Here is a 20163-nt window from a genome sequence, read left to right on the forward strand (position 1 = left end):
CTGCACACAGCACAGTAAAGTTTGGCTGTCTACGTCTGAGCGTTTCCAAAACATGCCGGCACTTTGCCGGCTCCACCAAGTCCAGACGCACCTCTCGTAAAACAGTTGGCAAACTACCACCTGAAAACAATGCAAAGTTCCTTTACAGTTGTTAAAACTAACAACGATGGAAATCATGGAAGTAACCCAATGTCAAAGCATCCACGGACTTATTCCTGACCGAAAAAAATTTACTCCGCTAATCGACTTGTGGTAACGATCATCTGGAAAAAATCAATGAATTCAACTAATTGTTATGTGGTAATGGTCATCTGTCACAGAACACTGAAATACAGTAAATGCATACTCAACAGTAACATTTTGTTTTAACTCATTCGTGAAAAAAGACACAACGTCGGGCCTTACGTTCGTTCGTCCGTCCCCATCCACTGATAATACAACTGGTCCCAGGAGCAAAGTTTTCGTTTGGAAGAGGCAGGCAAACTGGCTGGACGTGATAACCTGTCAAAAAATGCATTTTACACGTGAGTGGAGTCAATCCTGTTACAGTGGGAACAAATGAGTAGTCTAACATGGAGTAGTGTTATCGTTCTCCATCAAAATGACATTTCATCATTCCGCGTTAGTCTTGCGACAGATGTGTGAGGTGTAAGTGTTTTATTAGGGGATCTTGCCAAAGTTGATGTGTCCATCCACCTCCAGCAAGGCAATGTCGTAGCTTATAGGTGAAGACTGTTGATACGTCTCATGGACTCTGATGCTCCTCAGTCTGTAGCTCCGTTCCCCCTGATCGATTACTCTCTGATCGTATTCCCCCACCACGGCCTCCGTGTTCCGTATCACGTCTCTGCAAGAAATCGGTCAGTCACGAGAAAAACTGGTTCATCCGTTGGCTTTGATTTTTTATTTTTATTTGCGCGCGCGCGCGCGTGTGTGTGTGTTCTTAGCGTTCGCTTTGTGAGACAGAAATGAGGAATGAACGTAGCCTACTCTGAAACGACGGAGAAGCAGTGTGCCGCCGTTAAAATCCAGCGGTCGGTAATAACGGCTCCTCCACAGAAATGTGAGCCTCTGAATCGAAGAGACACCTGTTAAAAATCCATGACATGCAATGTCTAAACTTCACTCTCTGTATAAGTTCACCATAGAGACACAGGACCTTATGCCAATGAAAAAAGTACGTGCCAGCCATGGACGAGAGCCGTGAAGAGCCTCTGAACCTCCGACGACACGCAAGGAGAGGTCCACGATGCTGTGAAATCTTGGAGATCCACACTTTGGACCTCAGCAGGAAACCAAGTGAGAATAACAATGAGTCTTACAAGTTTTCCACGTGGAATAATCTGTCTGATAAGTTCTACTAGTTTTACATCCTTTCACACTGAACAGGCCTCTACCAATCAGATATTGGGGATGAATAGAGTCTATTCTTACCATTGTGAAGGGCAGAATGGAGACAGACACATAAACAGAGTATTACCACAGAGACCCCCGCCCTTGAGTTAGCCATCCTGAGTTCTGAATGGGATTCCTTTGACTGGGAAGGAGGCATTTATACAGGAATAAAAGGGAAACAGTGTGTGTGTGTGTGTGTGTGTGTGTGTGTGTGTGTGTGTTTGTGTGTGACAGAGAGAGAGAGAAAGAGAGAGAGAAAGAGAGAGAGAGAGAGAGAGAGAAGAATGAAATGAAACCATTTACTATAATAGAGAGTGGTTGTAAGATGTGGACCAGCCACGGCGAGCCAATGGTAAGGAGGGAGATGTCGAGCATTCAGTGACAAGCTGATGTTTGTGTACTACAGTGGAGGATATGAAATAAAAGTGTTTTTTTTTCTCTTCATTCCATAACCACATGTGCCCAAGTCACTTTAAAATAAGTTTGCTCTTAGCATCAGACTTGATCCATCAGAGTAGATTTTCATGGGCATGATGCTGAGGTCGCTAAAGATAGACGTGGACAGATATAGTATCTTGTTCTATTATATCATATTACAAATACTGTAACAGATCGAGACTACACTGGGAGTCTATTAAAACTCATACACAGATAGAAGAAATGAGATCATGAACTTTGTGAATAAATTTGAATGTCAGAGATAACGATCCACTCTTTTGCTCTTTAACCTTAAAATAAGTGAAATTGTTCATACAACTGGGATTAAAAATGATATGAATAACCACAAAAATCGGTGGAGTTGCAGTTATTTCACAGGAACAGGTTCACTAATGGGTGGCAAGAGAAGATAAAGTTGTGGAAGAGCTGGGCAGATTTTACAACAGTCAGTGATTCATCAGAGGACTGACAAAAGCCACACTGTTAACAGAGAAAACAAACAGAATGACCTTTAAGTCAAAGGTTTAAGACTGTATATGGGCATTATTGTCACTTTTGACACATTTCGTATTCTGACATCTTTCAAAACAACACACATCTAGAACAAAACCTTTTTTCCTAATATATTCCTTATCCTGGACGTCAAATTTTCACAGCAAAAATATGTACCGTATCTTGTTTTCACGCAGAGGGCAATACAAGTGACAAAGTGTTCCCAGTTTTTCATTTGATTTTTGATGTCATGTTCCAGATAGAATCTCTCTTTTATCCTGTATGGCCAGCAGAAACAGATTGACTTACCTTTAAAGCCTGACTTTTAAACAGAGTTTTAATCCAAATGGGAAAAGATTTAACACTCCTTTGAGACTGTGTGTCCAAAACACTGCGCATTAACAAATGTTGATAACATTGTTCAGTGATTATACACTGTAACATCTGAGTGTGTGTGTGGCTGTGGACTGACACTGTTTCCTCTGTTCTGATCAACACCCTGGTATCCATTATTATGATTCAGCTTCAGATCAGACATAAATCAAAACAAGTGTCTTTCAAGACGATTTTAAGATTAGGGGTACTAACAGGTGCCCAATGATATCGGGAAGAACCGACAAATTCTTGAGAAAATTGTGAATTTTTAAAAAGAAATCTTTAGGAGTAAATGTACTACATAGAAAAACAAACAACATATCACAAATCACCTGAGGTTTTTTTCCCCTCTGCCATTCAGTGTGTTGAAACATTTATAATAAATGTGTTCCTGAACTGAATAGGGCCTTTTGTAATGGCTTGGTTTTTATGAACATTGAAAAGCTTGTTATTTTATGGGCTTCCCTGTCAAACCCACATACTAAAACCTGACTGTGTTCCACTTACCACAGGTCACTGCTATCGCCACTGTCACACACTGTGTGTGCATGTGCATGTGCATGTGTGTGTGTGTGCATGCATGCATATGTGTGTGTGTGTGTGATGCAGGCAGGGTGTCTTTTGCCCCTAAGCCTCTGGTTCCTGTTTAGAATGCTACGAGGCTTGTCTCCCAGTGGGCACGCTCAGTGACTCAGCTACTGACACTGGGCATCCTGCAGTCTGGAGGCAACAGTTGGCAGATGTTCCAGAACATTGCCCTTTTTATCCAGCTTAATGTGGCATCTGATGATGTTCTCGTATAAATGAATTACATCTGGTTATTAATGTTTTGTTTCTGTACGAATTGCTTCAAAAATTACTCCTCTCAAGTGATGTTTTTTCTTCTTCTTTTTTTATATTGACTGTACATACTCACAATTTTATGACATTAAAATGTGCCTAGATTTCAAAATAGAGACAAATCTTTTATGAGTAGGAAAAAAACTTTTTTTTGCCTGAGAATGAAAACAGCTGCCTACTGTACATATCATGTTTTTCTCTGTCTGAGAGTTTGATACACTTGTTCATAAAAAGCCACTAGCTGTTAAAGGAAACAATCCCTGCATTTCTTTTTTTACTATACATGTTTTATTGTTTGAAGCTACACAGAATGAGCGTCCGAATGCAGAAACAGGACTAGTAAACAGTAGGAGTTGTCTCTCTTCACAAAAGACAACAGGAATGACGATGTGATGTTGACCACACTCAGTGCCATGCCAACCAAGAGTCAATGGTCCATAATAAAATACCTCTGGATCCGAAGACACAGTGTCATTGTAAAAAGGCTCATGATACAATAAGGAAAACTATGAGAAGCATGCAGAGATGCCGCTACGGGCCTTGTCGTTTTTCTTCAGTCAGATCACATTTGTGACTTTTGATCTGTTTCAACTACAGGCACATTCCAGCAACAGACAAAGGGAAAACAAAAGAGAGAGAGAGAGAGAGAGAGAGAGAGGGAGAGATTTCCCTTAAGACCTGTTACATTTTGTCAGCTTACCGCCTAAGCTCTCCTCACTAATTGTCGGTGGCATCAACAGAGCTGGAAAGTAAAATAAAACCCCCCTATTGTGCACTGATATCCAAGTGGAACCTCCAGAGTCATGTTGCCTAGCAACACCAGTAAACTGAGGCAACGGTAGTTAAGGGGAGCCTGAAAAACCTGTTATGTTCTTGCCTTCACCCTGAGTTCAGGTCCTAGAGAGAAGTGTGGAGGCTTCACACAACAGGTGTTTTGGAGAGAGACTCACAGCCTAACAGTCTGCAATAAGGGGAGGAGCATAACCAACAGAAACATACATATGCATACTAGGTGCACACAGGCACACAAGCTCTCACAAGCACTGGTGATCATATACAAACCTGCCCACGCAAAGTCACACACACACACACGCATGCACGCATGCATGCATTTCCACACACACACACACAAATACATACACACTCACAAATGATGCTTGTAAAGAAATTCTCATATTAATGCAACTGCTGGTTTTGCCAACCAAAACACAATCTGGCACTTTAATGCACAAGCTTGCTTGTTTTATATATTCCATTTAAAACATTTGGAGTCAAGGACTGTTCTTTAACCAACCATCAGTGATGCAAGACACTTGGCCTTGCCTAACACAGTCATCATGCATTCATTGTTAAGTAACCGATATTACCCCCAGACTGATACATTTAGATCTGTGTACTCTCTGCTGTGTACCCAGACTGCTGCAATGTGGGTTAGCCTAAAGGTTTCCCAGAAGCACTGTAGGTGTGAATTGGCATGTGTGTGTGTACACACACACACACACACACACACACACACACACACACACACACACATATATATATATGTGTGTGTGTGTGTGTATACACATGCCAATTCACACCTATAGATATAGATATAAATATGCCATTGAATTCTTTTGCCAACTTGTGGTTTATTTAAATTTGAAACTGAAGGTGAGGCAGTTAAAATCCTGCTGAAAGTTATTGGTATATAAACATAAGTTGAAGCTGACCCAGTCAAAACCTCTTAATCAACTGCTTTTTTAAAAAAAATAAGATGAAATTGAGGCACTCAGGTCAGCTTGATTAATAGCTTTGGCAAAAATAGGCCAAGGTTAACACAGCCAAACCCACTTAATTAATTGCTTTATAAAAATAGGTTGAAGTTGGCACAGTCAAACCAGATTAAATACACTGATATATGAAAATACACTGAAGCTGAAGCAGCCAAACCCAGGCTTTAATATACCAGGGTTACAGAGTTCTGGTCTATGTCTGGGGAATTCAGTTTCAACTCAGTGAACTGTTAGCAACTAAGTTCCCTGGGGCAGAACAGCGAGACTACAGAGTAAATAATCACGTTCACAGCTAGATGACATACAGCTGTTGGTCATCACAGAGAGAGAGAGAGAGAGAAACTGGATTTCACAAGAGCACATTACAGAAATGGATATGACTCTCAAGGGGGATTAAACGGGGTAAAATCCCAGAACATCCTTTCATGCCTCAGACACTCTGACTTCTAAGTGCTTTAAAGGGCTCCATTAATTGTAACATTGATTTCTGTCATAAACCATATAGTTACTGAGATCATTCTCTATCAGGGGCACGGGGTAAATTGTAGGGGTGATGGGGGGGAGATGATCCTCTTTTGCAACGTCTTCTTCAGAGGAAACGATTAATATTTTGTCGTTTAATACACTGAAGATAATCTTAACATCAGAATTTTCAAAATTGAGATCAAGCCTTATGGACAACTGATATTGGAGTTTGAAATTCGAGATCAAAGGCTGTTTTCCACTGATAATGACAAACATGTTGAAATCTCAAATGAAAACTTGTTCGAAATTTTTCACAAACGTGACATCAAGTGAATATAAATTCAGAATTCAATAATGAAGAATCACATTTCGAAAGCGTTATAACGTATTTATTATGAAACTCCTCTTTGCGTAAAATACCCATTAAAATGACAAGACAGAAGGTCATTGTTTATTATTCAGGAGTTTTTATTTATTCTCAATATATGCTTATAACTGTGAAGAATACGCCTTTTTGGGGGATGATGACGTACTTCTTTCCTGGACTCTTCTCCATTCATCTGGCAACCCTGCTCTATCTGCGTGTGTTTCCTGTTCACTATTGCCTGCTACATGCATCTGCATTTGGCACCACTGCTGGATTCTGACTGCCTAAAATACAGATTTTGTGAAGATCCAGGGAACAGCTTGAATATATCAGGTGAGCCACGACCTGTTTTTCCGTTGAAGATGTAGATAAACTCCGATGTTTAATCTATTTTATGAGTAATTTTTTTAAAGAAAAATTGTGTGCAGACTACAGGATGGTGAAAAACTGGTTTGCTAGCGTATACTGTCTCTCGTGTACTGGTTAGCGTTGACGTTAGCCGCTCTGCTAGGATGATTGCTTGCCAGCTGAAAGCAGCCGCATTTCACTAGCAACATGCTACATTTTTAGCGGTAGACTTAATGGCAAGGAGTTGACTTATGACTTTTGATGGTAAAATCATAGTTTTCAGAAACTACGGAACCTAATACGAACCTGAACTAGTCAGCTATGAACTAAGGTGCGACTTTATAAGATAACTAATGTTATTTTATTTTTTTTTGGTATGCACTGGTTAGTTATTTAATTCTTTCATCTATCTCTTTGTATAATTTGCAGTGTAGTCTTCTGAGTTTTTAACATCAGCTTTTTATCTGATGTTCTGATGGTTTTGATAAGGTTTCCACCATAGCGCGTAAGTTTGGACTCTCCGCATTAGAAAGTATGAATCATTTGGCTTATGGTCCGTCAGCATTGCTTACCGTCCGCCCTGCCTACGATTCATTCTTACGCTGAAACGTCCTGAAAAATTCACGTCATGGACTCCGATTAGGAAAATTTCAGGGGAAATAGCTAAATATAATCGCCAATTCGTTATAACAAGCTATACTTTGAAACTTAGCCTACTGTTATATCACAGCTATCTGCCTGCTACCTGCTTCGTTTTTTAATCGTTTTTCTGGAGCCAAACGGAAACGAACAGTTCTTCGTCTTTCCTATCTGCAGTAGTATTAATATAATCTTTTAAAAGGGCGGTTCGATTGGTCTCACAGTTGATGTTTTTGTAATTGTTCCTTTCGATAAGTGTCGTACACATTCTCATCGCGAAGTAACGTCGCAGCCTCCACTGTTTTAATGAGGGTCACAAGATGCTTCCGCTGCCTGGTCTCATGATCAATTCATTTGCCCTGTTGCTCTCACAGGACCACATTTGTCTCCGTAGTATCACCTGAGTTAGTAATACATTAGTTCTTATGTCTCAAAGTACGTCAGCACTTTAATTTATAGATAGTCTTTTCGTAGGACAAGATTTAATATACTCTTATGAAGAACCCTGATGATTTATTGTTGTTTTAGAGCCCCCTCCCTTCCACCCCTTCTTAATGTCTCCCTGTGTTATATTTACATAACAGACACCTCTACAATTCCCCCAGCCAATGCCCATGTGCCCATTTTCGCAAGAGTTTCATCAATTATTCAGAGAATGAAGAATCTGGGATCGATTTGCATCCACTGTACTCAAAAGTGACTGGATCTTGTAGGGGGTGGGGGGTACTGTTAGTACTGTTGGACGCGGTGCCATGTAGTCAGGGCTGATTAATTGTACCGTAGTTGCTGTAGTCGGCCAGCGATCAGTTTTCAAGGTCAGATAAGGGGTCAAGGGGCATGACCACATACACGTGAGTGTGTGTGTGTGTGTGTGTGCACGCGTGCGTGCGTGCGTGTAGACTGCAGAGGCTGCTCTGTTCTGTTTTCGCTGAACTCCTGGGAGGGAAGCAGCACTCTAACGACAGAGTATCACTGCAGGGTATGCTCTCTGTCCTAACTCACAGAAGTGCTGAGTGGCTTTTGGAAAACAGTCACACTGCACAACTCTCCCTTTCTCCCTAGCAAGAAGCTCCAACTCTGTCCAACTTACGCTTGACATTACTGAACACAAAGTATCACCACGATTTTTTTTACCCTTTCATATGAGTAAATACATCACAAAAACTTGTTTTGTTTGTTTTTAATACCTTTTCAGGCATTGTGCTATGTTACTTTAAAATTTCCTCCCCTGATGAAGTAATTCCAGCTTCACAGAAACAAAGACCCTAGTTACACCATGAGAGTCCCTCTTGCTGTCAAAGGGAGAAAAAATTCTTTTGTTGGTTACAGCTTTAAACTCCTTCCTCTTATAAAGAACAAAACAAAATAAAAAACCTCACCATTCCATTTCTGCTCAGATTCTTGTGAAACAGTCATAAAGCATGCGTATCATAGTAAAAAAAAATATAGAGCTCAGATCTATCAAGGGGTAAAGAACCAGGATCTGAAATCTCAGTCTTGGGTGTAGTGCGTGTTTTGGCCCTCGTGTCCTTTCGGCTGAGTACCCTGCTGGTGTTTGAGCTCAACACAGCTGTTTGGTCTTGGCACAATTGTTATGCAGTAAACAGTATGTAGCCGCCGCATTGATCACAAAGAGGGGTTGGGAAAATGTCATGTCCAGTAAGCACTATACACAGCTCATTTTACATAGAACAGATTTATCAAGCCAGTGAAAAACACGCTCAGCTTTGCCTTGCCCTGATTATGCGTCGTACATAAATCTTTACTTGCCCTGTTGTGGTAAAGACACGGCATGCGTGTTTGTGTAGTCTTTCTGGAGAAGCTTGAGTGCAATGCATCATATGCCCTATAGTGGATTTGGTAATATTTAACGAAGTAAGATTTTTTCACACTTTGAGAGATGAAAAAGGTCTGATCGCTCGTAATAAAAATGTGTGTTAAGTACACATCAGTGCGATAACAGGCGATGTAGTATTAGGGTTATCTGCTCCTAAGAGAGAGAGATTTTCTTTTTGGGTTATTTATTAACTAAGTCAGTGACTGAATAATCTCTCTGTCTGTATGTGTCATTAACTGACTGACTGACAGTGAATGAAATACAAGCACTTTGAGTCTGAGTTATGGTACTCGTGACTCGAATATTTCAGCTTCTTTACAGAAGTTCTTTTCCTGCTGTCTGTTTTTGGACCCATTTGAAATGTCAGTGTGGAAAAGTCTTTTAGGTTTGGATTTGTAATTTAGCGGCCTTCAATAAATTCTCTTGAGTTGGGAAGCCTGCAGAGAAGCGTAGCCAAAGGTGTTCATAGTGCTGAGTAAAACTCCAAAGCAAGATGTGGCTTCTGTCAAATATGGACAAGGTGATGCAAGGATCGGAAAGGCTTGGATTTCCTTAAACAAACTTTGCAGATCGTTCCCTTCACACGACTCCAGGTGATTAAACAGCTTTCTCAAAAACATTGTTGAATATTTGCTTTCCAAGAGCACTTTCGGTTGTCGCAGTCAAGCATTCTTGCAGAGGAGAAACGTGTTTGAGTGCCAAAGGAAAGTTCTGAAGCTTTTAACTCTCTGAATGTCTTTAGAAGAGGGTGTGGGTGTTAGACCACATCCCCAACCTCATTCACACCATGGACGCATAACATCTCACGACACTCGCATACCTTATGGACTGTGTTTTTTTTGGTTTTTGGTTTTTGTATTCAACTACCTCACCCAATCTCACTCTCCAGGTCTCTGTCATACAGTGGGTTTCCCCAATCCACTGTTTTGTGCAATAATTCAGTGTGCAATAATTCATAGTGTGTATTTTTATGTAGCGTGTACTTTTTTTGCATATAGTGTGTATTTATTTTTTTATGCTGCTTTTTTAATTGCCTTTCTTTGCCTTTTTTTTTTTTTTTGCAAAGCTGACTCTGAGAGATATGCACAAGAATTCCAGTGTACCTGCGCTGCCCTGTACCGGTGCAAATGGCAATAAAATCTCTTGAGCTTGATCTTTAGATTGTACTGAAACGCTTTGGAAGTGCACAGAGGGTTTTACAGTGTGGTGTGACTTGCATGGACCTCCCACCCTCCTTCTCTCTCTCTCTCTCTCTCTCTCTCTCTCTCTCTGTCTGTCTCTGAGCTGAGCTGTTTATGCTCTCTCCGTCATTACAGGGGTGTAACCAGGGAGGACAGGAACACTCAGGATGGTCACCATTCCAGAGTACTACGCGGGGAAAAATGTTCTTATCACGGGAGCCACAGGCTTCATGGGTAAAGTCCTGCTGGAGAAGCTTCTGCGCTCCTGCCCCGGAGTCAAAGCCGCCTACGTCCTAGTGCGGCCCAAATCCGGACAGGACCCGCACACCCGGGTCGCAGATATGATCAACTGTAAGGTGAGCAAGGGAGTGTGTTTGAATTGAGGCTTATGCAAAAAAAAAAAAAAGGAAAAATAAAAATAAAGGAACTGAGATGTGAGATGTACTTTGAGATTTCTATAATCCTCTAATTTTGCCCAGTTATTGAAGCCACTGGTTTTATAACATTACACCACATGTAAGCTTTATTCGATGCTTGTTCAGTCTGATTTTGAATGTGAAGACAATATGATGTAAGTTAAATGTTGTGGTGTTGTGTATGATGAGCGATCGGCAGTTTTATCCATCCTCACAAAGCAGAGTGAGGGGGTAATAAAGTGTTTTTAATCTGCATGTACGTTTGGATCATGTTTGGATCGGGGAAAAAAAAGAGAAAAAAAAAACAAGCTGCATCATCTGCTCTGTGAGCGATGATACCATATTTAACATCTTACATGCAAGAACAGATTTACAGAGATGGACTCAAGGTAGTTTTAGATTCCCTTGGATGATTAATCCCATAAAAATCCATGCCACCAGTTTATGGAGCAGGATTATAGTTCCTGGGCATGTTTTTCCCCTGTGTATTGATGCCTGGGTAAGAGATGGATAATCAGATTTTACATCTCGACCCCTACATCAAAGACATCCGGAACTATTCGCTACGATTACAGCGTGTCCGTATATGATTAAAGCCCGAAGCTGGTCGTCACATCTGTATTTACCCCTCTTTGAAACGGGCTCTCAGCTGTTTGACAGACTGCGGGAAGAGCAGCCCGATTTTGCTGAGAAGATCGTGGCCGTAAACAGCGACCTGACCATGCCAGAGTTGGACCTGAGCAAAGAGGACCAGCAGACGCTCATCGACTGCGTCAACATCGTCTTCCACTGCGCTGCAACCATCCGTTTCAACGAGCCCCTGAAGTAAGTCTTGGTTTCTGCCCAAAAACCAACTAGAAAATGCTTTATCTGTATTTACGATGCGAATGTACCTTTCACTAAACACCTCCCTTTCTTTCGAGAAACTGCTTGCAGTATGAGGTTTTTACGTCACATCAGCCACAGAAACTTGCAGATGCTATTCCTGTGGCGATAACATCAGCTTTATCAAATTGCAGGTGCTAAACCTCAGTAGTTGCAGTGTTTTTTTGGTTATCTCTGTTTTTTTCCTCCCAGGGATGCAATGCAGCTGAATGTTCTGGCCACACAGAAAATGGTGGCTCTGGCCCACAGGATGAAGAACCTGGAGGTTTTTATTCACGTTTCCACGGCTTACGCCAACTGTGACCGTGAGCTCATCGAGGAGGTGGTGTACCCTCCGCCTGTGGATTACAAGAAACTTATTGACACCTTAGAGTGAGTTCTGTTGGATAATATTTGTCAAATTGGATTAAATATTATCTGTTCTCGGGAAAACTGCTTGGGGAAATGGAATTTTCTAGGTTCTCAGTGAACTCACCTTCCAGGTCCTGGCTTCTACAAGCTTCTTAGTTCCCAGTGAACTCATCTTCTAGGTTATGGCTTCTAGAAGCTTATAGGTCCCCAGTCAATTAATTTTTTACATTGTGGCTTCTAGAAGCTTATAGGTTCCCAGTGAACTCATCTTCTGGGTTCTAGCTTCTGGAAGCTTGAAGGTTCCCAGTGAATTCATCTTCTACGTTCTGGCTTCTAGAGGCTTCTAGGTTCTCACTGAACTGCACCTGCAGCAATTGATTCATCAGATATCATTGCAGGAAAGATTCTGAAATGCTTTGTTTCCTTTTAAATGTTTCCTCAAGCAGCTCAGTTTCCTCACTGCCATGTAAGAATTCCTTGCCTTCATTAAATGGAGGTGTACTAATATTTTTTTTAAGAGTGATATTGAATCACAGTGTTTTGTTCCAAACAGATGGATGGATGATAAACTGGTTACGTTGATGACACCAAAGCTGATAGGAGAAAGACCCAACACATACACCTACACCAAAGCTTTGGCAGAGTACCTGGTCCAGCAAGAGTGTGGCAACTTGAATGTGGCCATCGTCAGACCCTCTATAGTAGGAGCCAGTTGGAAGGAGCCTTTTCCTGTGAGTAATTCTTCTTTCATTCAATCTCATCTCCGTATATCCGCGTAGCTACAATACATGTGAAATATGTGCAAACATGCTCAAAACCATTGCTGCTGTTCCCCGTTCACGAGAGACGACTTCTCCATCACAGGGCTGGATCGATAACTTCAACGGGCCGAGTGGAATATTCATTGCGGTAAGCTTCAACTCTGAGAGTATGCTCATAACTCTCATCCACCCAGGAATGACGTAGAACTAAGCAGTTCCTTTACCGTTTTGTGGGAACATGCAAAGGACTTTTTTTTTTTAACCCATTCTGTGTCCTATTCCAGGCAGGAAAAGGGATCCTCCGTACCATGAGGGCCTCAAACAATGCAGTAGCAGACCTGGTGCCCGTGGATGTGGTCATTAACACAACGTTGGCGGCCGCCTGGTACTCGGGCTCCCAGAGACACACCAGGTCAGCTCTACAGATACTCTACACAAATAAAAAGTTAACTTCTGAGGAAAACTTTTGTGTTACAGCACTGCCAGAACTTAGCTGGCAGGAATTTATATATATATATATATATTATAAGGGAGGAGTGTTATGGTGTGTATTGTTGAGTCATGCACGCTTTCTTTTGTTCTGCTCTAGGCCCAAAAGCATGTTGGTGTACAACTGCACGACAGGAGGAATTAATCCGTTTCACTGGGGTGAAGTCGGTACGCATCCCTACCCGTACTTAAACAAAGCGTGTAACTTTAAGAAATTACTTCTTTCTTTCTTTCTTTCTGTCTTTCTTTATTTTTGGTCAGAGAATATGTAGATTTTCTGATTTGTTTAGTTTATACGTTAGATCTTGTCAGATCCTGTTCGTAAAACAATACGTTTTTTTTTCCACATAGCCAGAGATCAGCTCAGGCATGCAGTTAACTAGGCGTGTGCTAGCAGGTCAAAGTTTGCCCTCACGCCTCTCTCTTTTGTCTGTGTCTGTGTACTGTGGGTGTAAGCTTCCTCAGTCTCTTTCCACCAGTTTCTCAAACTTTCACTAGTAAAGAAAGTGCATATTACCTTGGTTATGCAGACACTGAGACTTTGAAAAGACTGTCTCAGGGAAATGTCCTCTTGTGTATTTGTCAGGAATCTCTGTAATATGAAATTTATCACAAGAGAAAGCAACCAAGGCAGTGAAGATGTTGTCATATACCATTTCGTGAAGTGTTTATAGACCACAACGCTGTTCTTTCAGGACTTAGTGTCTTTGGTCTGGTTCACCAGTTAAAAGAACAGAATGAATATATATAAAGGCATTATCAAAACCCATCAAGGTATTTAGAACAACTTCCAAAATCAAGCTAATGAATGATGACCAAGATGCTGACTAAGGACTTAATGGAGATTTTGGTTATGTCATACAGTTTACAATGCCTAGGCTAATTTTTAAATCTTCTAAATAAAGGCCTTTTTAATAAACCACAAACATAAGGCAATTAAGAATTGACCAAACGATTTCGGACCACTTATCTTTTAAAGCACTGTTTATTTCGCTGCCTGAAAAAAAGAGAAACAACACCTCCACGTGGTGTGTTTGATTAAGATTTCACTTTAGTCATGGTCAGCATACCTCTATTTGTCTCCTGAAGTGTCATGAAATTTGCTTAAAAAACAGAAAAAACAAACAGCTCTGTCTTTTAGCCTTGAAGATAACTTCTTTTCTCACAGGCTAATACTGAGTTTGTGAAATGTTTTGGCGTTTTAGATTTATTTTACATTTTATTTTACATCTAGTTAAAAATTTGAGCTGGCGTACGAAGTTTACTCTTGTTGAACCACCTTTTGTCTCATAGAGTACCATGTAATATCCACTTTCAAGAGGAACCCCCTCGAACAGGCTTTCAGGCGACCAAATGTAAATCTCACATCCAATCACCTAATCAATCAATACTGGATTGCTGTTAGCCACAAGGCTCCAGCATTTCTATATGATCTCTACCTCAGGATAACAGGAAGAGAGCCCAGGTAAATGTAATCTCCGCCACCGACGTCTCTACTCTCCACTCCACACCCACCCCCCAACCCCCCCACCACCACCACCTTCCTCTATGCACCACCCGCGCTCAGTCTAGCCCAGTGTCACGTGACGCAGCGTTGTTGTCGTTTGTCGAATGTCGGGCAAGGATGTGTAACCCAAATCCTCCTCTGGGTTATGCACTCTTCCCTCTCTCTCTCTTCCCTCTCTCTCTCTCGCTCTCTCTCTCTCTCTCTCTCACTGCCCAACCTCTTGTGTCTTTGCTAAGTGTTTTTTTTTGTCGCTTGTCTTTGTTTAAAAGAGTTCCCTCTTGATGTATTTTCTCTGCAGAGTATTGCATAAACATGAACTTCAAGACCAACCCTTTAGAGCAGGCTTTCAGGCGTCCTAACGTTAACCTGCGGTCCAACCCCTTTACCAATCAGTACTGGACCACAGTGAGTCACACCCTCCCCGCTCTCCTGTATGACGGGTATCTGAGGTTGACGGGTCAGAAGCCCTGGTAAGGTCTCCAGCGCCCGGTCCCTACCCCCTTCCTCCTCCCCCCACTACCTCACGTTCACCCCTCCCCCGGGTGCTGGGTGTGTGGCATGGGCCCGGCCAGTTGGTTGGTTGGTTGGGTGGAGGATGGCCCAGCCTGGCTGTCTGCTCGACTTCATGGCATTGGACACTGGCAGGCTACTGTGACCTGAGACGCATGGGATCTTGTTCAAGCTTGCTTTATTAACACATGATAATTTAATTTAGATGATCTTTTTTTTTTCTTAAATATACATTTATATATATATAATTTTTGGTATTTGTTTGCTGTTTGCCTCATAAAGCCTTTTGATTTGAGTGCTGTGATGGAACAAATTTGGTATCTTGGAAATTGGTTCTTTCTATTCCTTTTTTTTTTTTGGTTATTTTTGATTAATTTATTATTATAATTATTATTATTTTAGAGTTATCATTGAATGAACTGGTTGTTTTTTGAGCCATGCCATTAAGTCTCTGAGAGTGATTCTCCAGTGTGTTCCTACTCTCAACATAGCATCTCAGCTCTGGAACTCCCCAGGGCTCTGACCATACCAGATACCAAGCACTTTATCAACATCCAGTTGTGCATTCACACATTCTATTTTAGAGGGAAAAAGTCAGTGAGAAAACCCAGCATGTTCTGTGAGCCACTAGTGAGTCAAAGCTTCCTGGCACCTGATTGTTTTATTCTCACCAATCAAACTGGTTCACGTCAGTGTGATGACACGTCGGCTTCCTGTCATATTTCTCAGGAGTCACTTCGTAGTCACGCTTTTGTGACTCTGTGGCCAACTGTAATTGTAGCCATAGCAACACGGAAAGGCCTGATTGCTCAGTGATACAGAAATGACATGTAATGATATAACGATTAAAGATTTATCGTAACATAATTTAACAGAATTTTATTTTTAGATGAGCGAGACTTTGATCTAGTGTGCTTAAAGCCACAGTATACATTAATTCACACGTTACATTTCAACGTTGTATTGACTTGAACTGCAGTCACATGTATTAGGTCATTTGAAAGTGTTTGGTATCTGATATGAAACGTAGTGGTTTTTAAAAGCCAGAGACATTTCAGGTCAGTGTGTAAAAACGGTTTGGTTTTTCTTATTTATTTATATGTTTGTTTGTTGTTTACAGTTTAGCAGGCTCGTTTGCCACACGAGCCATTTTCTCCCACCCCCATCCTCATCTTGGTCTAAAATGGATCTGGTTTTACACCCGGTTTAAAGGCATATTACACAATCAATCAAGGGGTTGTATTCAGCAATCAATGATCAATCAAAGGGTATTTTAACCTTCGGTCTGTGAGTCATAAATTAACCCTGAAATGATTCGTCCTCATCTTTTTGCTGTGCGTGTTTGACCTCATGTCTTTTCACTTAATCATCATGCATCTTGGAGGGAAGCTGAGCAAGAAAAGAAGTTTTCACTCAATTTATAAAATTTGTTTGGGACACATAAAACCTGAAGATTATTGCTAAATTACTAAATTTTCATTTTGCAATTCAGTTTTTACCAATTTGACCCAAGTGCTATTTGAACGAAAGCTTTTTTTTTTTTTTTTTTTAAAGCATTTTTCAAATTGTATCAGATACCCTCCAAGAGCTGGCAAGTTCTTCTCTATTAACAGTGTCATTATTAATGAAATCAATCCAAAAGGCCTGTGTGATTTGTGCTTACTCTGCTATCCAAATTCAATTTGTTCTTTTTTTTTTTTTTTCTTTAGTGAAATTTGGGACTTGGTCGATTTTAGGCGACATGAAATTTATCACACCTTTACTTAAAGGTCTTTCATGATAATATCAGCATAAACACACACACAAGTATTGTAGAAAGAGTGACTGCTTGTATTATATTTTACCATATGCTTGTTTGTTTGATCAACAGGCAACAGACTTTTCAGTATAATTCATTAGCCACAATTTTCAGTATAATTCATTAGCTGTTAGCCACAATTTTCAGTGTAATTCATTAGCTGTTAGCCACAATTTTTGTCGTAATTCAGCAGCCGTTAGCCACAATTTTCAGTGTAATTCAGCAGCTGTTAGCCACAATTTTCAGTGTAATTCCTGGATAAAAGTTGGATAAAAAGCATCTGAAGTATCTTGCTTCCTCAGAAAGCTTCAGAAGTACTGTCAGACTTTCATTGCTTAAGTGTTTCTCTCTCTGTCATCTGTTTAGTCTCGTTCCTTTCTGCAATTTGTCTTACACTGAATGGCCTTTAAGGGAAAGGAGGGGAAAAGACTCAAATCTTAATCATAGCAGAAGTTGCAGCACTGGCTTTTGTTTGTTACCTAAAACGTGTGTGTGTCTCTCTCTCTCTCCTTTTCACTCTCTCTTGCGTGTGCACACGCCATGCTGTTGCCGTGGCAACGCAGGATGATGAAAACCATCACACGTCTGCACAAAGCCATGATGGTGCTGGAGTATTTCACCAGTCATTCGTGGGTTTGGAATACAGACAGCGTCACCATGCTCATGAACCAGCTTGGCCCTGAAGATAGAAGGGTGCGTAGGCACACACACACACACACACACGCAGACACACACACACAGTCATTGGCATGCCATGTGATGTTGAATAATTCAACTGTGTGACTGACGTTGCGTACATAGTGATCAACTGAGAGTCAGTGGCACAATCTGAGTGTTTCACTGAGTGCATTTTTATGCCTACAAATATATAGACCCTCACTCACACAACACCAAAATATTCTGTCATGATATTTTTAGGGCATTTTTATTAGGTTCTACTCAGATACTTAATCACTCCCGTACCTTTTTGGTCCCTCTTGCTCTCCTTCCTCTCAACTCAACTGATTTTTTTTTTTTTTTTATTAATTTGATTTGTCGCAGGTGTTTAACTTTGACGTCCGTCAGTTACACTGGGCAGAGTACATGGAGAACTACTGTATGGGAACAAAGAAGTATGTCCTGAACGAGGAGTTGTCAGGACTGCCGGCCGCCCGCAAACACCTCAACAAGTAAGCAGCCTGGCCTTGGTGTCTGGGCCTCAGAACCATTTCAACTCTGATGTGTGGACCTAATTGTTAGTGATGAGTTGATATTCCCTGTGAAAATGCACTCCATGGCCAATTTATTAGATGCCCCTATTTATTAATGAGTAAAACACCTTTTCACTTCCAGAACAGTCTAAATACTTCAGGGTGTGGACTCCACAAAGTGTCCGTCTTGTTTGTTGATGATGCGTATCCATACTTGTGTGACGGCATAACATGGTTGCTATGTCACGTATCCATGGGGAAGGATTCACCTGGTCAGCAAAATTGCTCAGATATGCTCAGTCATTTAAATGTTTGCTTACATTGTTACAAAGGGACCTCATTTGTGCCACAAAGACATTTCCCACGCTACCATGACAAGCCCTTTCTGTCAGAACAAGGTCGGATGAAGCCACAAACAAATTCTACGTACTCCAAATTCCGACTCGGAACCGGCATCCGTTGGACCGGTGATAATGGTGTGCCCGGCGAAACCCCTTTTTATTCGATTTTAGCTGAATGAGGGGAAGCCTGGCGTAGCTGGCCATAGCCCTAGCCTGTGACCCTTATCCCTGAGTGGGGCTGAGAAGCTGCGAGTCCCTAGATTCCGTTCTAGGCACTGCTGAATCTCTTTGCCATGAGGTACACAGTTGTTACTGTGAACTGGCACAGGTTTCGCCATTCTACTTCACCCTCTCTCTCATTCAGCTGTCTCTGGCCACCATTGCGCGCATGAGGTCTTAGAAAGTGTCTGTTTCTGAGACACTTGAAGCGGCAAGCTTTTCAACAACCGTCACACCATGCTCAAAGTGACTTAAGTCACACCATGCTCAAAGTGACTTAAGTCACACCATGCTCAAAGTGACTTTAGTCACATATTTTCCCCACTCTAACATGACGAACTCGAACAGTGAACCTCATCCATCAGAACCTGTTCGCCCACCTTCTATAACGAGTCACTGCCACGGTGTTGATTGTTTGCCCGAGCGATCTTGTTTCATCAGTGTGTCTGTGTGCTAAATAAACCGGCCAATGAGTGCAAACCCCATTCAAAAGAAGAGCAGTCTTTTTCTCTCAATGTCTCAGATATGTGGAGAAGACCTATACCTGCTATACAAAAAATTTCCATCCATGTTTCAAAGCTCTGTTAAACACACATTTTTTTGCTTGGTGTAATTTCTTTAGGGGATAATCGTATCTACATATGAATACCTTTGCATTTAACATTGTATTCCTGCATGCTGAGTCATTCCCACTATAAGGCATTTTATTTTAAGACTTGTGAAAGTTGCCCGGCAGGCTTTTATTGAGAAGTTTATGATCTCAAAAGGAATGTATTTTACAGTAAGGTTAAAGGTACAGGAAACACCCATATGAAAACAGACGCTTCAGAAAACAAAAAACGAAAAAGGTACATGATTTATGATTTATGGTTTGTTTGTTTGTTTACACAGATTGAGGAACATCCGCTACACGTTCAACACGGTTCTGGTGGTACTGATTTGGCGAATCTTCATCGCTCGTTCCCAGATGGCCAGAAACATCTGGTACTTTGTGGTCAGCCTTTGTTTTAAGTTCCTGTCCTATTTTAGAGCTTCCAGCACCATGAGATACTGAGACCTCCCCACCCACTACTGATCTCCCAATCTCTCTCTCCTTCTCTTTCCTTCCCTCTGTTCTCCACGACTCACTCCCTCCCTCCCTCCGGCCCACCCTCCATCCTCTCAGATAGCTATGCATACAAAACGTCTCTGTAAAAGCCCTTTGGATATTCAGGTCACTTTAGAGTTCAGCGTATGAACGGCGTATGTGCTATCTCCCCCTCTCTCTGTGCTGTGTGCCCTTTGGTCTCATAAAACAAAAGTAAAACAAAACAAAAGAAAGTAAGAAGAAGAAGAAGGGCAGCTACGTGTGACTGTGATACGTAAAAGCATGACTTCTGAGGGCTTGTTTCAGTTGGCCTGTATGGTTCTCGCTTTCTCTCTCTCTCTCTCTCTCTCACTCTGTTTCTATCGACACGATTGGATTTGGAGAATTTCTCACAGGGCCACAGAATGGCACGGTTTTCACGGCACTTAACCTGTGCTGAATCGCTGAAGTTTTGTTT

The 20163-nt window shown here is 41.4% G+C and overlaps 1 protein-coding gene across 1 annotated transcript; it reads left to right on the forward strand.

Annotated features, from left to right (window-relative positions):
* The first annotated feature begins 6405 nt into the window (after window positions 1-6405).
* On the forward strand, window positions 6406-19673 carry far1 (fatty acyl CoA reductase 1). The gene is made up of 12 exons (XM_030785394.1): window positions 6406-6480; window positions 10288-10508; window positions 11218-11393; window positions 11646-11825; window positions 12358-12535; window positions 12669-12713; window positions 12850-12977; window positions 13164-13222; window positions 14348-14519; window positions 17433-17562; window positions 17911-18038; window positions 19511-19673. Exons 2-12 carry the CDS (start codon window positions 10320-10322, stop codon window positions 19671-19673), a joined length of 1548 nt encoding a protein of 515 aa, XP_030641254.1. The 5' UTR covers window positions 6406-6480; window positions 10288-10319.
* The last annotated feature ends 490 nt before the right edge of the window (window positions 19674-20163 follow it).

The sequence above is a fragment of the Chanos chanos genome, chromosome 1 (assembly GCF_902362185.1).
Source record: "Chanos chanos chromosome 1, fChaCha1.1, whole genome shotgun sequence".
NCBI lineage: Eukaryota > Metazoa > Chordata > Actinopteri > Gonorynchiformes > Chanidae > Chanos > Chanos chanos.

Excerpts from the sequence above, each read along its gene's own strand:
- far1 (XM_030785394.1), top strand. The coding sequence starts at position 10,320 with ATGGTCACCATTCCAGAGTACTACGCGGGGAAAAATGTTCTTATCACG. Across the intron at positions 12,714-12,849 it reads CGAGTGGAATATTCATTGCG|GCAGGAAAAGGGATCCTCCG; the intron begins GTAAGCTTCAAC and ends GTCCTATTCCAG. Across the intron at positions 14,520-17,432 it reads ATAACAGGAAGAGAGCCCAG|GATGATGAAAACCATCACAC; the intron begins GTAAATGTAATC and ends GTGGCAACGCAG.